The sequence below is a fragment of the Malaya genurostris genome, chromosome 2, assembly GCF_030247185.1.
Source record: "Malaya genurostris strain Urasoe2022 chromosome 2, Malgen_1.1, whole genome shotgun sequence".
NCBI classification, from domain to species: domain Eukaryota; kingdom Metazoa; phylum Arthropoda; class Insecta; order Diptera; family Culicidae; genus Malaya; species Malaya genurostris.
In genome coordinates this window covers 217,712,801-217,725,945 of record NC_080571.1, presented here as the reverse complement: position 1 = coordinate 217,725,945, position 13,145 = coordinate 217,712,801, and the positions used below count along the sequence as shown (strand labels likewise).

Genomic DNA, 13,145 nt, shown 5'->3' with positions numbered 1-13,145 from the left:
ACAAATATAGAACCATCTAATGTCTCTTTCCGATTTTGCAAAGCATCACGTCGCCATTGCTCGTGAAACTGGAAAACATGTGAATTGGATTAAGGAAAAAGTTTTGTATATTTTATGAAAAGACAAGTTTTTTTTAATAACTATTTATTGGAATATGAGTTAAAATTAAATTATTAAGATTTAAATTGGGTGTTCAGCCACAAGTGGTGACTTTTCAGCCCTATTTTATATATATATATATATATATATATCTATATATATATATATATATATATATATATATATATATATATATATATATATATATATATATATATATATATATATATATATATATATATATATATATGATTTGGTTCTTACCATGAGGACATCATTTGCTTCCGCACTTCTGAGATTTTTGTGTAGGGAAAATTCTAAACCTACTTGTATTGTGTAATGGGGAAAAGGAACTTATATACTAACTTACTAAGTAATACAGAGAGCGAATCGATTAAATTGAAGATTGCATTTTTGTTGGAATTTGCTTATAATATTATGTAACATTACACCTAATGGTTCTATATTTGTGAGTCTGTGTGACTCGTTTGTACTAAACCATGGAGGACCCTGTAAAATCATTATGTTATTGAACTGAAAATCGAGTCAATTTCAGACCTGACTTAGAACATGACATGTGTAAAAACGTAGGATGCACTCTCAAGCCAGTTAGTTCAACACTTGTTCCTACTAGTGACCGAGGAATTCTAGGCCGAGTTCAGGAGTTCTAGTTCTAGATGGATAATTTATGTCAGGTTTAAATTTTAAATCTAGAAATAATAACAAAAAAAACTGGCAGCCCCAGCAGCTTTTTATCTGTGTTTCAAATATAGAAAAAATAGAACGTATGCCAGTTTTAAATTTGACAGTAGAACTGTTCGAATAAATAAAACTAAAACGGCTTGCTGGGGATACGTTTGTTTCAGTTTCAGTTATATTATAGACCACCCATATGAATCTTGCAGCTGCTGAATTTGCTCTAAGTGTCACAGGAAAAGGGCCGATGTTAGTAGGGTGAGAATATGATCAGAATTTTTCGCTCATCTATAGCCGATCACGAATAAAACATGCAAATCAATTATGAAAATAGCGATTCGCGAGGAAGTCTATAAATTTTTCCATATTTTTTTTTGACGTGGTTTTATCCAACGAAACACAGAATTGGAAAAACAAAATGATTGGAACTGTGCATGTAAACATTTGCCAAAAAGTACACTCCTGCAAATCAAACCTGCACACAAATTTCACCAGTAAAATTGTTGGTTTTATTCACCTCTTTCATAGCGTTCGTCCAGTAAAAACGTTTGAAATTTATTGTATTTCCTGCCCCTGAATATGTTGAATTACAGAGATGTTTTGAAAAACAAAGTTCACGAGGAACTTGTTTTGTACTTCCCAGCTGTCAAAATAAACACGTGTTTTCTTAAGTAGCGAATAAGTTCATTTGATCTTGTTCTGAACTTTCAAGTTCTCAATAGTGCTACATGTACTTTAAGGGGTTACACCACTGTAGAATTTTCAAATAAAATTTCATTGCAAAATGTCATGTATGATCTTTAAAATAATATTCCAAAAGATGAAACGCGGGAAAAAATTTTATTTTAAAAGGGCTGCCATTTTACAGAAAATCAATTAATTAAGAAACCCTTACGTATGCACACTGTAATATGAATTAGAAAATGTTTTGTTTTTGATTCTATATCGAAAATTGCGGGAGCTGAATTTCCGGCCGTCAAAATGCAGCACTATCGCGGAAATGCCGCCAAGCCACCATTACACAATCCGTGTCTGGCTGGTGTGAATGTATTTCTTCCTATCGGTGATTCTACCATCTATCTTAACTTTTTTGGAAGTGATATAGATACAACACTCACATGTGTTCATTCGGATTCCATAGATAATTTCTCAATTACCAACCACAACAGTCATATATACATGACTGTTAAATCCTTACAGGAAATAAATCTACTACATAAAATCAACTATTCCCAAATGCGTTCAGTGAGGGAATTACCGAATTGAATTTTTGGGCAAACAGTCGAATCAAAGAAAGTCGCATGTCCTTTCCAATACACTTTTCAGGTTCCCATTCGCCTGAGGCGAAAAATGATGATTGGGCATAATCAATAATAGGAGTGTATTAAATATGAATGTAGCTTTTGAAGATATATCCTTAGGAATGACTTGCCAAAACTGATTGACATAAACTTTTTGGCTTGTCTGAGACTATTAATTCTAAAATAAAACGGACGATTCAAGAACATGTATTTTTATCTATAAAGCGTCCAAGTAAGAAATCGAGCGCAGGCAGAAATATTGTGTGGGTTGTGCAGAAAAATTCGGTTTGAAACTTTTTGTTCCTGTGGAAAGATGCTATAGCAATGTGTTCCTGTGGTAAGTTGCTATAGCAGATGACATATCAAGAATTTGAACAATTTGGCTCATATGACACCGTGCTGTTTTTCTCTTGTCAAAGCCTTGCGATAATGTTTTTCATTTGTCAACCAGTTTCAAAACATTTTCTCACTGAGTGTTTTGACCCAAGTTGACCAGGTGTTCCGGTTAATAGTGCGGGGAACTATTGTGTCGTTTTTCTGCGATAATATCACTTTTCATAGTTGTTTTGTCAATTACAAATTAGTGTCATATACATTTAGTGAAGTGAACATGTCGAAATTCTTGCAAAGCAAAGACCATTTGTGAGAAGTGTACACGGAAAATAAAAACTACCTATTATTTGACTTCTTTTTACTTAATATTGAGTTCTTTTGAATCTTTTCTTTCATTCGCCCCTTCCATTGTTGTCAAAATACAAAGAGCGAAACCACCCAATAGCAAGAGTTTCGTTCAATAAGCTAAAATTAAGCAAACCCTGTTAGCTTGGAGCAAAATCAATCATCAGTTCAGCAACGCCATCGCACGGCAACACATTCAACATATCATGTCAATTGTATGAGTGCGCAGTGCTGTTATTTTGTCGCGCTCGAATTTGACATTTCCGTCCCCTATTTCTATGTACGAGGTTCAATGTGGACTCGTCTGAGGCCGCCATGCTCGCAAAAAAGGATGTTGCCAATGATTTGTTCGGGAAATGTGAGAGGATTTCTTGTTAATGTGATGTCTTTGAATTAAGTAAAGACTGTCCCAGAAAGTATGGACGCAACTAAAAACCGCTGCCATTTCGCAATGGTTCAGAATCTGTCAATTTTTATGACTGCGTCCTGTTGTTTACACTCTTCCCTAACCGCTTGTGCAGTTGTTTATTCGTTTTCACTACAAAACTAAGCGATTTGTAAATATACAGCCTTGTTCGATGAAAAAGTAAATGCAATTCAATGTAATTTTACATCAATCATGGTTTTAAATCAGATTCTCGTTTCAACTGATGTCTGTTTAATAGTACGATTGGTTTACATGTCGTGTAAGTTTCATCTTTTCTTTCTGAGTATGTGAAAAAGCCGTGCGAAATGCAATCAAGAAGTTCGGTAAGAATAACACCTTTGCTAACCCTCAGTTGGATAAACGTATACTGAAGGCATTCGAGCAAAAAAAGGAGGTTTCAGTTCGAGATGTGGCCAAAAAGTGGGCGCTTCGAAGTCAAATGTTCTTCTTGCTAAAGAACGTTTGAATCTTCGAACCTATAAGAAGCAGAAACAACCAAAACGTAGTCCTAAACAAGAAGCATCGATTAGGCCGAGGGTTCGAAAGCTGTACAATACGATTCTGGAAATTTGAACTGTATAATCATGGACGACGAAACCTACGTGAAACTCGATTACAAGTCCTTGCCGGGACCACAATATTATACTGTGCGAGAAGTGTTGAACCAGTCCGAGACATCGATTGAAGTCGAAAAATTTGGTAAGGAAGTTATGGTCTGGAAAGCAATTTGTAACTGCGGTATGATTTTGAAACCTTTCATCACCACTGCTTCAATGAACAGCGAAATATACATCAAGGAATGTATACAAAAACGACTTCTACCCATGATTCGAAGCCACGAAGTAGTATACCATTCTACCGAAGTCTTCGGTAGAATGGTATACTACCAAAAATATCACTTTTGTCCCAAAAGACATGAATCCACCAATCAAAGTGCGTCCATACTTTCTGGGACAGTCTTTAAACCGTATTAAACCTGAAATTGAGTCAATACGACTCAACTGTAGAGTATATAAAACTCATCTTTGAGTATTTTTGTACGGGTCTTACGGAAACTACCTAGAGTCACTTTACCTAAAGTTAGGTTATTGAACGGAGCCCCCGAATTGGGTGGAATGTACTTAAAATTAGGTTGTTCTGTGGATCCGTGTAGATTCATTACTTTTTTTAAAAAAATGTTTCTGAATCCATTCCAATTGGGTTTGAATGATTAAAACGTGAAGATTTTAGTGTGAAAGACGAAGAACGCACTGGTCAACCTAAAAAATTGAAGATGTCGAATTGCAAGGATTGTTTAACAAAGACCCAAACTCAAAAACAAATGGCGGAGAGATTCAACGCTAGTTGCAAGCAATTTCTGAGCGGCTGCACGTCATGAGGAAGATTTAGGAGGGGGATTCCTTGTAATTTGAATGACAGACAACATACACTTAAAACTTAATTTTGATCTCGGAGCAAACAAACAACGGAAAAGCACGAAGTGCGATATTTTACCGGTGAAAATGAAAGATTAGGTTTATTTTTATCCGAATTTTCGGACATCTAAAATGTTGACAAAATCTCAGGTATTTTTAGTCTCCACGAAATCGAAAATCTCGATAAATACAAATTATCTATCGGATGCAAAATACCGAGAATTTCAGTTGTTTTAATGTGAACCGAGATAATAACCGAGCACTCATGTGTTCAAATTTCGGTAAATCGGAAATGTGTATCATTTGTTATTCAAATGACGTACTGTTGTATTACAAAATATTTGAGAAATATGACGTCTCGACTTGAAATGCACAAAAATTATGTTGATTTCATAATATCAATTAATTTGTGTCAATTTTGCTTGCACGTCGTTGCATATTTCAACAGCGAAAAATAAAGATTTTCTTTTTTGTGTTTGTGCACCACATACACATATACAGGTAGACATTTTCCGACTTTGTCAAACTGAGTCGAATGGTATATAAATCTAAGGGTCTCCGGAGCTCGGGTCAAAGGTCGGTTTTCCAGTATTTTTATATCCTTTCCACAGAGAAAGGCAAAACCGTTAGAATTAGTGGATCAGCATTTTGGAGAGTATCATTTGGTTTAACATGATGATTTCGGGGGTAAAAAATTATGCATTTTATCTTTTTTTTACTCACGTTATTCATTGATTTCATGATTCTGACGTCAACTGTTGTCTTCGGAACATTGTAATCCGTGTACTTCATTCAAACTTCGAAAGTTGTTCCTAGGAATTATGCATTTGCTCCTATCATCGTTAGTATCCTGTCGGATCAGCGCATGTCCCACAACCGTACCGCGAATTTCATGGCCTATAAAACCATTCCGTTGCTCGGGAAATCTACCAGTCATCAATAGTGCGCCTCTAAACACGCATTGGTCTTAGAATTACAGAACGCAATACCACCGTAGTTCTGAAAACATGTTCAATTTCAAGTGCTAATTTGTAGAGAACATATTAGAGTATAATTTTCGTTCGGGTGTATGTTTAGTTCCGCAACATCCATAGGGATAAGAATGAGATTAGTGCAGTTGGGAGCGTTGTTCCTGCTAGCAATGGTAGCTTGTAGCCGAGAAGCGTGGCAGAAACCCGGCTGTCATAAAGTTGGTCAGTAAAACCCTAGTGAAAGCAACTACACAAGATGTGCTCAATGTGTCCTGTTTTATTCGTCTTTTTCCATTAGGCCACACCAGAAAGATTAGCATCCCGGACTGTGTAGAATTTTCAATCACTACTAATGCATGTCGTGGCTTCTGCGAATCGTTTGCTGTTCCTTCGGCTCCATTTGCCATTGGGGCACACAAACCGAACCAACCGGTTACTTCCGTAGGCCAATGCTGCAACATTATGGAAACCGAAGACGTTCAGGTGCGGGTTCTGTGCGTCAACGGAATTCGCAATCTGACCTTCAAGTCTGCAACCAACTGTTCGTGTTATCATTGTAAAAAGGATTAGATGTCTACTTCTGAGTGCAGAATAAATACTCCGCACTGTATGTGAAGCAAAGGAATGTGATCACGCTCGTTATTATTAATATTCAAATTTAATCTATAATCATTTACCTCTGAGCCACCCTTACGCATTAGTGTGATGACTTTGAAATCCCTTTGGGATGATGATGGTTACTGTATATTAATGTACATTTGTAGATGAAATAAACAAATATATTTTTACACAAATGAAGGAGTTCTGTGAGTACGATAGTTACTGTATCCTAATATCAACAATATCGAAATCGTTATCAATGATTTTTTTTGTTTAATTCGTTTGCTCAAATACCCTGATTTACATCAAAACCCCTGAAACCATGCTTTTGATAAACTTTTAAACGTATTGGATAAAGCCTCCGACCCAAATACCATGTTTACGTCGCTGGCTAAACAGTACAATATTTAGGTACTCATCTAGATACTGATAAGTACCTAAAAAACCTGAAAAAACAGATTGAAAAATACTGACGAATACAACTATGCAATGAAAATTTGCGAAATAGTTTCCACAGGGGCTGAACTCTTATCCGGGGAAATCATTTTTCCAATTCAACTACCCTGTATGTAAAATACACGCAGAAACAGGCTAATCAAACAGAAGAAGCATGTTCGTATTACTGACCAGTGATGTACATTTTAATATGACTACTTCAACAAACTTCAGTTTCACTTCGTCTTCGTCAATACAATAATTACTTAAATTATTGCGAGACGTTCAGCTGTTTAAAAGTCAGCAAAGATATTGTTGAGTTCGGTGAAACTAACTAAGTATTCGTTGTGAAGAATGTTGAATTCCTTTTCAGTTTCATTGCGCACAGGGTAGGCCTTTTTTTAACTGTCGCCAAAATACGAATAAAAAATTTTTCTCTCGAAATACTCGAATTTCCACCGAATATTTTTGTTGATATGGTGACAATATTAATTCTGATTTCATTCAACCATTGCTCGAATCAACCAGCCTTTTTTTGGAATAACCATGACATCATTTCTGTCTGAGCTCTCTGCTTTGTTCAGCTAATGAAATAGTGCGAGAATGTGTTTGAGAGTCATGCAACTGAATGAGTTCGAATTTGTAAGCCATTTTCGAATTTCTGCGTCTAAGTATTCAAGAGTAAGTCGACTCTCAGGAAAAGTCACAACGAAGAGCTGTGAATTCAAATAGATTATTTATGAAAAGACAACTAGACGATTCAGTACTGCTCAGCAACACTTACATCGAATAGTACAGTTCAATGCAATAATTTGACAGTGAATCGAACGCATCGAGGGGTCGTATTCAGATGCTACATAGAAAATCGCCGAACCTTCCATCTTGAGTTTGTCCTTGTTGGAAATATGATGTCTGTGATAACTTAAAGCTGAATTAAATGATAGTTTTACAAAAACCTTCGTGCGTTGTCAAACATTTATGGAAAAACCAAAGATAAACTCAAGATTACAATGTCCCATGCGATATATTGAAAAGTGTTGGGTCAGTAATCTTGTACCAGTAGGCTTAGAAATAATGTAATTTTATTGACCCTTCGTTAATAAGCGTCGTCCGGCAAAATGTCATGAAAAGAATACAAGTTGGAAAGGAAGCAAACATATGTTTACATTTAGCACACAATGATTCTTCAATTGACTTTAATGCTTCTTGGGATGAGACAATAAAAAACTAAATAAATTTTTAGTAATTTTTACTTTGGTACTAAATAGTATAATTTTTACTTACGTTATAAATCAACAAATTATTCTAGTCTTAAGTACGGTAAGAAATGCCCTCGGCAGCTTAGAGCTACGGTAGTGTGCCTTAATAAATATGTTATTAAAAAAAGTATTGGCTTAGTTACGAAGAATGTAGCTTGAGTTTATCTTTGGAAAAACAATACAGAAGATAGCGGTGAACGACCAAAATGGTTGAAGCCGGGGTAAAATATATGATATAAAAAATGCAGAAGATTATTTTATTGTATTTTCTGGAATAAATCCAATTTTGCAAAAGCTTATTATAATGTTTAGCAATGATGATATTAGTTAAAAGTCTTTTAGAGGACAGATATAGCGTAATGGATAAGTCGACGCCTTTCACGCAGCCCACCTGGTTCGATTCCCAACCTCGCGCATTAGGGTCAGAATTTTTTTCTTGCCTGAAGAGGCGATTGACCATGTTTAAAACCTCTACAATTATTACACACATCACACTATTTATTTTATTCACTCGACCCGTTAATTTTATTCTCAGTGTACATTGATTACAAAATTGTGGACCTAAAGCATTGTTGATGTAATAGAACCGTTCGTGATTCCAACCAGGTATAAGGGCATATTCAGGAGTGTTCTAATTCTAGACTAGGACAGGACCTGACAATTGTTAATCCACTTTTAGGACCAATTTCGGACCAGCTCATGATTGGTTGAAATTGACATAAGCAAGTACAAGTTGTTGAAATCAAGATTACTGCAGGGTGGTAGAAAAAGTGTTGTCAGTATCGTCGGTAACAATGTAGCTTGATATTGGATATTTTATTTTTCGGGTCATCGTTTCAAAATTATTGATTTCAATAGGATTTAAGTTCAATTTGTTTTTAAATCCTGTCAATGCGGAAAGTATACGAGTACATTTAACAATCACTGGATGATACAAAGAGAAAGCCTGAAATCACGAAGTGTGATATGGACGAGAATATTGATTATGTTGGTTGAGAATAGCACCCAATCTTTGGATACTTCTGTATGTTATTATTTTTCTCAAATAGAATATGTTGAATACTTTAGGTAATAAAGCTGCAAAAATTAATTACCCAAAATTGAGTGTTTTAGAAAAATTTTATGAAGCTGTTTCAACTGAACGTTTTCTTCGAAACAAACATCTGATCAAAACTGATCCAGAGCTATATTTTTGATCGATATAACATTTGTCTAAGTGTTTTCAAATGATAAATAATTGCATGTTATAAGGGGAGAAAGTTTTCAGAATGAATAATTATCTCTACTGGCAACAGTGATCGCGAGGCATTTATTATTTACAGCAGGGAGCAACCGGAATAAGAAGAGAAATATTTTTCTGGAAAAAGAAGCCAGTTGTCTGGTCCTGTCGTATATTCTAGATGCATAATTTATGTCAGTATTAAAATTTAAATCTAGAAATTATAACAAAATAAACTGGCAGCCCCAGCAGCGTTTTATCTGTGTTTCAAATATAGAAAAAATAGAACGGCATTGTATACTAGTTTTAAATTTGACAGTAGAACTGGTCGAATAGATAAAACTAAAACTGATTGCAGGGGATACGTTTGTTTCATTTTCATTTACATTAGAAACCACCCATATGAATCTTGCTGCTGCTGAATTTGCTCTAAGGGCATATTCAGGAGTGTTCTAGTTCTAGATGCATAATTTATGTCAGTTTTAAAATTTAAATCTAGAAATTATAACAAAAGAAACTAGCAGCCCCAGCAGCGTTTTATCTGTGTTTCAAATATAGAAAAAATAGAACGGCAATGTATACCAGTTTTAAATTTGACAATAGAACTGGTCGAATAAATAAAACTAAAACGGATTGCTGGGGATACGTTTGTTTCAGTTTCATTTACATTATAGACCACCCATATGAAATTTGCAGCTGCTGAATTTGCTCTAAGGGCATATTCAGGAGTGTTCTAGTTCTAGATGCATATTTTATGTCAGTTTTAAAATTTAAATCTAGAAAATATAACAAAATAAACTGGCAGCCCCAGCAGCGTTTTATCTGTGTTTCAAATATAGAAAAAATAGAACGGCAGTGTATACCAGTTTTAAATTTGACAGTAGAACTGGTCGAATAAATAAAACTAAAATGGATTGCTGGGGATACGTTTGTTTCAGTTTCATTTACATTATAGACCACCCATATGAATCTTGCAGCTGCTGAATTTGCTCTAATGATTTATTAATTTTTTTATATCGATCTATACCGTATACAAATCAGCTTTTTTTCAAAGAAGGACGAATCTTACAAAAGTAAACAAATCGAGTTTCTCTCTCCTACCAATAAATGTCCTACATTTTTGCCTAAAAATTCGGATTCCACAAAAATCTCAATCTTAGTAATACAAAGAACTATAAAAGGCGAAACTGTCATTCTACTTGTTTACGTAAGTTTCGCCCTCCGTGTTCCATGCCAACAAACAGGGCGATATTTCAAGTCCTTGAAAGGAAGGGCGAAACTGTTTATTTTTGTTATTTTAAGTGGTTTCCGATATGTTTACTACTGGAAATAGTACATGAGACGAGAAAATTGTTCGCAGATTCATCTTAGTCGCTGAAATCAACCAATTTCACGAAATACACGCAAGGGCGTATCTTTATAATTCACACAGGAAGCATAAAAGTAAACAAATCGAAAAAGGCCGAAACTCTTTTTATGTTGATCTATTGAGAGGATATAGAAGGAAAGTGGTAAAATTTGAATGCCTTTTGAAGATAAACTAACAATTCATCGACTAATCATAAATTGATCGGAGAATATACGATAATTTCTAAATACGATTTGAAACCAAAGTCGAAACATTCATCGATGTTTTTCTCCATTTGCTGTCAATGTTAGATTCGCCTTTCTTTGAAAAACAGCTGAAATACGTTCTCCTAAAATACTGATATTTCTCTGATCATAAATACCGATTTTCGGTTTTGGCTGATGGGAACTTTCATTTGCTAACCCCGGTTCTATTTTCTAGCGGTCTTATTTCCTAGCAAAAGTCGAATCATACCTCATAAACGAATACCATGAACTAACTATTCTAGATATCGTCAAACGTTCAAGAAAATGGTTTGGATTATACATGAAATAGGTTATTGGACTGGTCTAACAATACTTTTACATGGTCCCCAGTAAATATCTCGCGTTTTTTTGTGATAACGTCCAATAAGCAACATTTACTTTAAAGAGGAACTCCGAAAGACTCGGTACTCGCTGAGAGTAAGTCATAATAGTGAATGATAAAGAAAAGTTTTCTCTTCCGCCAGGTGTTTAAATGACCAGTCTTTTTCATAGCTCGCCTGCAATTTGTTACAAAAATGGATGTTGAATGGTGGCTTTTTGGCCGTAATTTAAAAACTGTACACATTTGATTTGTACACACAGACAAAATGATCCTTGTGGCTGAAAATCATACACTCAGAAAAATATTATGGGCCAACCTGACCATGCGAGTATAGTGGTTTTCAGCCGACTATTAAATCAGATGATTTCAACAATAATCAAGTTCATGTTTACTATAAATAGTATCGGCTCTAGAATAGTAATATTGAACAGTATATTGTATGAATAACTAATACGATTGAGATGGTTAGGCTAACCATGACCGAATCTTTATTTACATTGTAGTTTTCGCTATAACCAGAGCCATGGTATTTTTGACATTTCACTTCTAGTTATTTCGAAACTAAAGGCAGTGGTTGATTCAACAATGCTGAAGATCAACAAAACATGAGCTAATGTTAAAAAGTTTTATGAATTTGAATTCTATAACAAGAACAACAAAATAGTTTCATTGAATTCTATTTTATTTTTGCATTAAATCAAATGATGATGTGCCTGGTGAAATATTGATTATCAACGAAGACACGGAGAAGCATTGCTTGGTTGAAACTGTTGATCCCAGGCTCTGTTCGGTGAAGTTTTTCCTGAAACAGGAATGAACTGCATGGAAGAAATTAATATCCAAGTCCAGATGCAAACCTCCATACCCACCTGCCATATATTGTTATTTTTTTCCGTCGGATTCGATCGATTTGAATCCGGGAATCGGACGATGTTCGTCGTTTTCATCAATCGCTTGATGTTGTTTCTACAGCGAAACTAGTAAGGCTACAAAATTTACTTACCTGCAAGACCTTCCAAATTGCACAATATAAGTCACAATATACTTTTTTTTTAAATCAATCACTGATGTGTTACGAAATTGTCTGCTGTATTGTAACTTTATGTGACAATAACAAAGTACACCCGTTTATTGACAATTTGTATAGTCAGCACAAATGAAAAACATAGTCGGTTAAAAAACACTATACGATAATGTGCTTACTACATAAATTCTGTTGATATGGACTACATGAATAGTGTTTTCAAACTTCATAATTTCTTTTAAACCATGTATCTATTTATGGTAACATTATTATACTGTTGACATATTTACATGGTAGCAATAACTATCATATATATCAAGGCTTGAGAGAAATTTCACCTTACTAGAAATTGTGATTTTAACTATTTGTTCTTATATTTGAGATGACTACCATTGTCAGGATGACCATGCCAGAAAAGTCATAAATACAAGTAGTTTAGTCAAGTCGTAGTCTTTGTTGTCTAGTAATTTATACAATACAGATGGTGAATAGTCATATATCATGATTGTTGCTACTATTTAAGCGACGACACGACCTGCCACTCGCTTTTAAAACTGTATCGCAAATCGAGCTACCCCTTAGTAACTGGTAATGTCAAAATGATATCTTATAAAAAATGTTTTAAATTGGGAACGCGGTTAGAGAAATTGTTGTTTTCAAAATAACAGTTACAGTAACCCTAGTTACCATTGTTTATCTTTTCAAGGTAATCGTTCTCGGTTTCATTATTGCACATGCCCAATCTAGAGCATCTCAAAAGTTCTCATCGTCGACTGCAGATCTAAATCGGAATTGAGAGTTTTTATGGCTTGCTAGTTTTGTATTTAATTATATATCCTGTTCACTAATAATATGTATTCTTGTAGCCTCTCTTCAAAGTTTATCTACGGCGTGATGCTTAGAGGGTGAAGAAAATCTCACCGTGAGACCAGAATGATCTTCAACCTATTGCATTGTAGTACTCAGATGAACAGTATGACCACGAATGTTGGTGTTATGCTGCAATTTTGATGATGTTGCTACTTGTTAGAATCATTTCGATCGTGATTGCAAATATTTATATACTTTCAAATGTACTAATCAGC

General features: G+C 34.8%; 1 protein-coding gene across 1 annotated transcript; it reads left to right on the top strand.

The window, feature by feature from the left end:
* Positions 1–5,557: 5,557 nt before the first annotated feature.
* Positions 5,558–6,501, top strand: LOC131427571 (thyrostimulin alpha-2 subunit). The gene is made up of 2 exons (XM_058590886.1): positions 5,558–5,809; positions 5,886–6,501. Exons 1-2 carry the CDS (start codon positions 5,686–5,688, stop codon positions 6,155–6,157), a joined length of 396 nt encoding a protein of 131 aa, XP_058446869.1. The 5' UTR covers positions 5,558–5,685; the 3' UTR covers positions 6,158–6,501.
* The last annotated feature ends 6,644 nt before the right edge of the window (positions 6,502–13,145 follow it).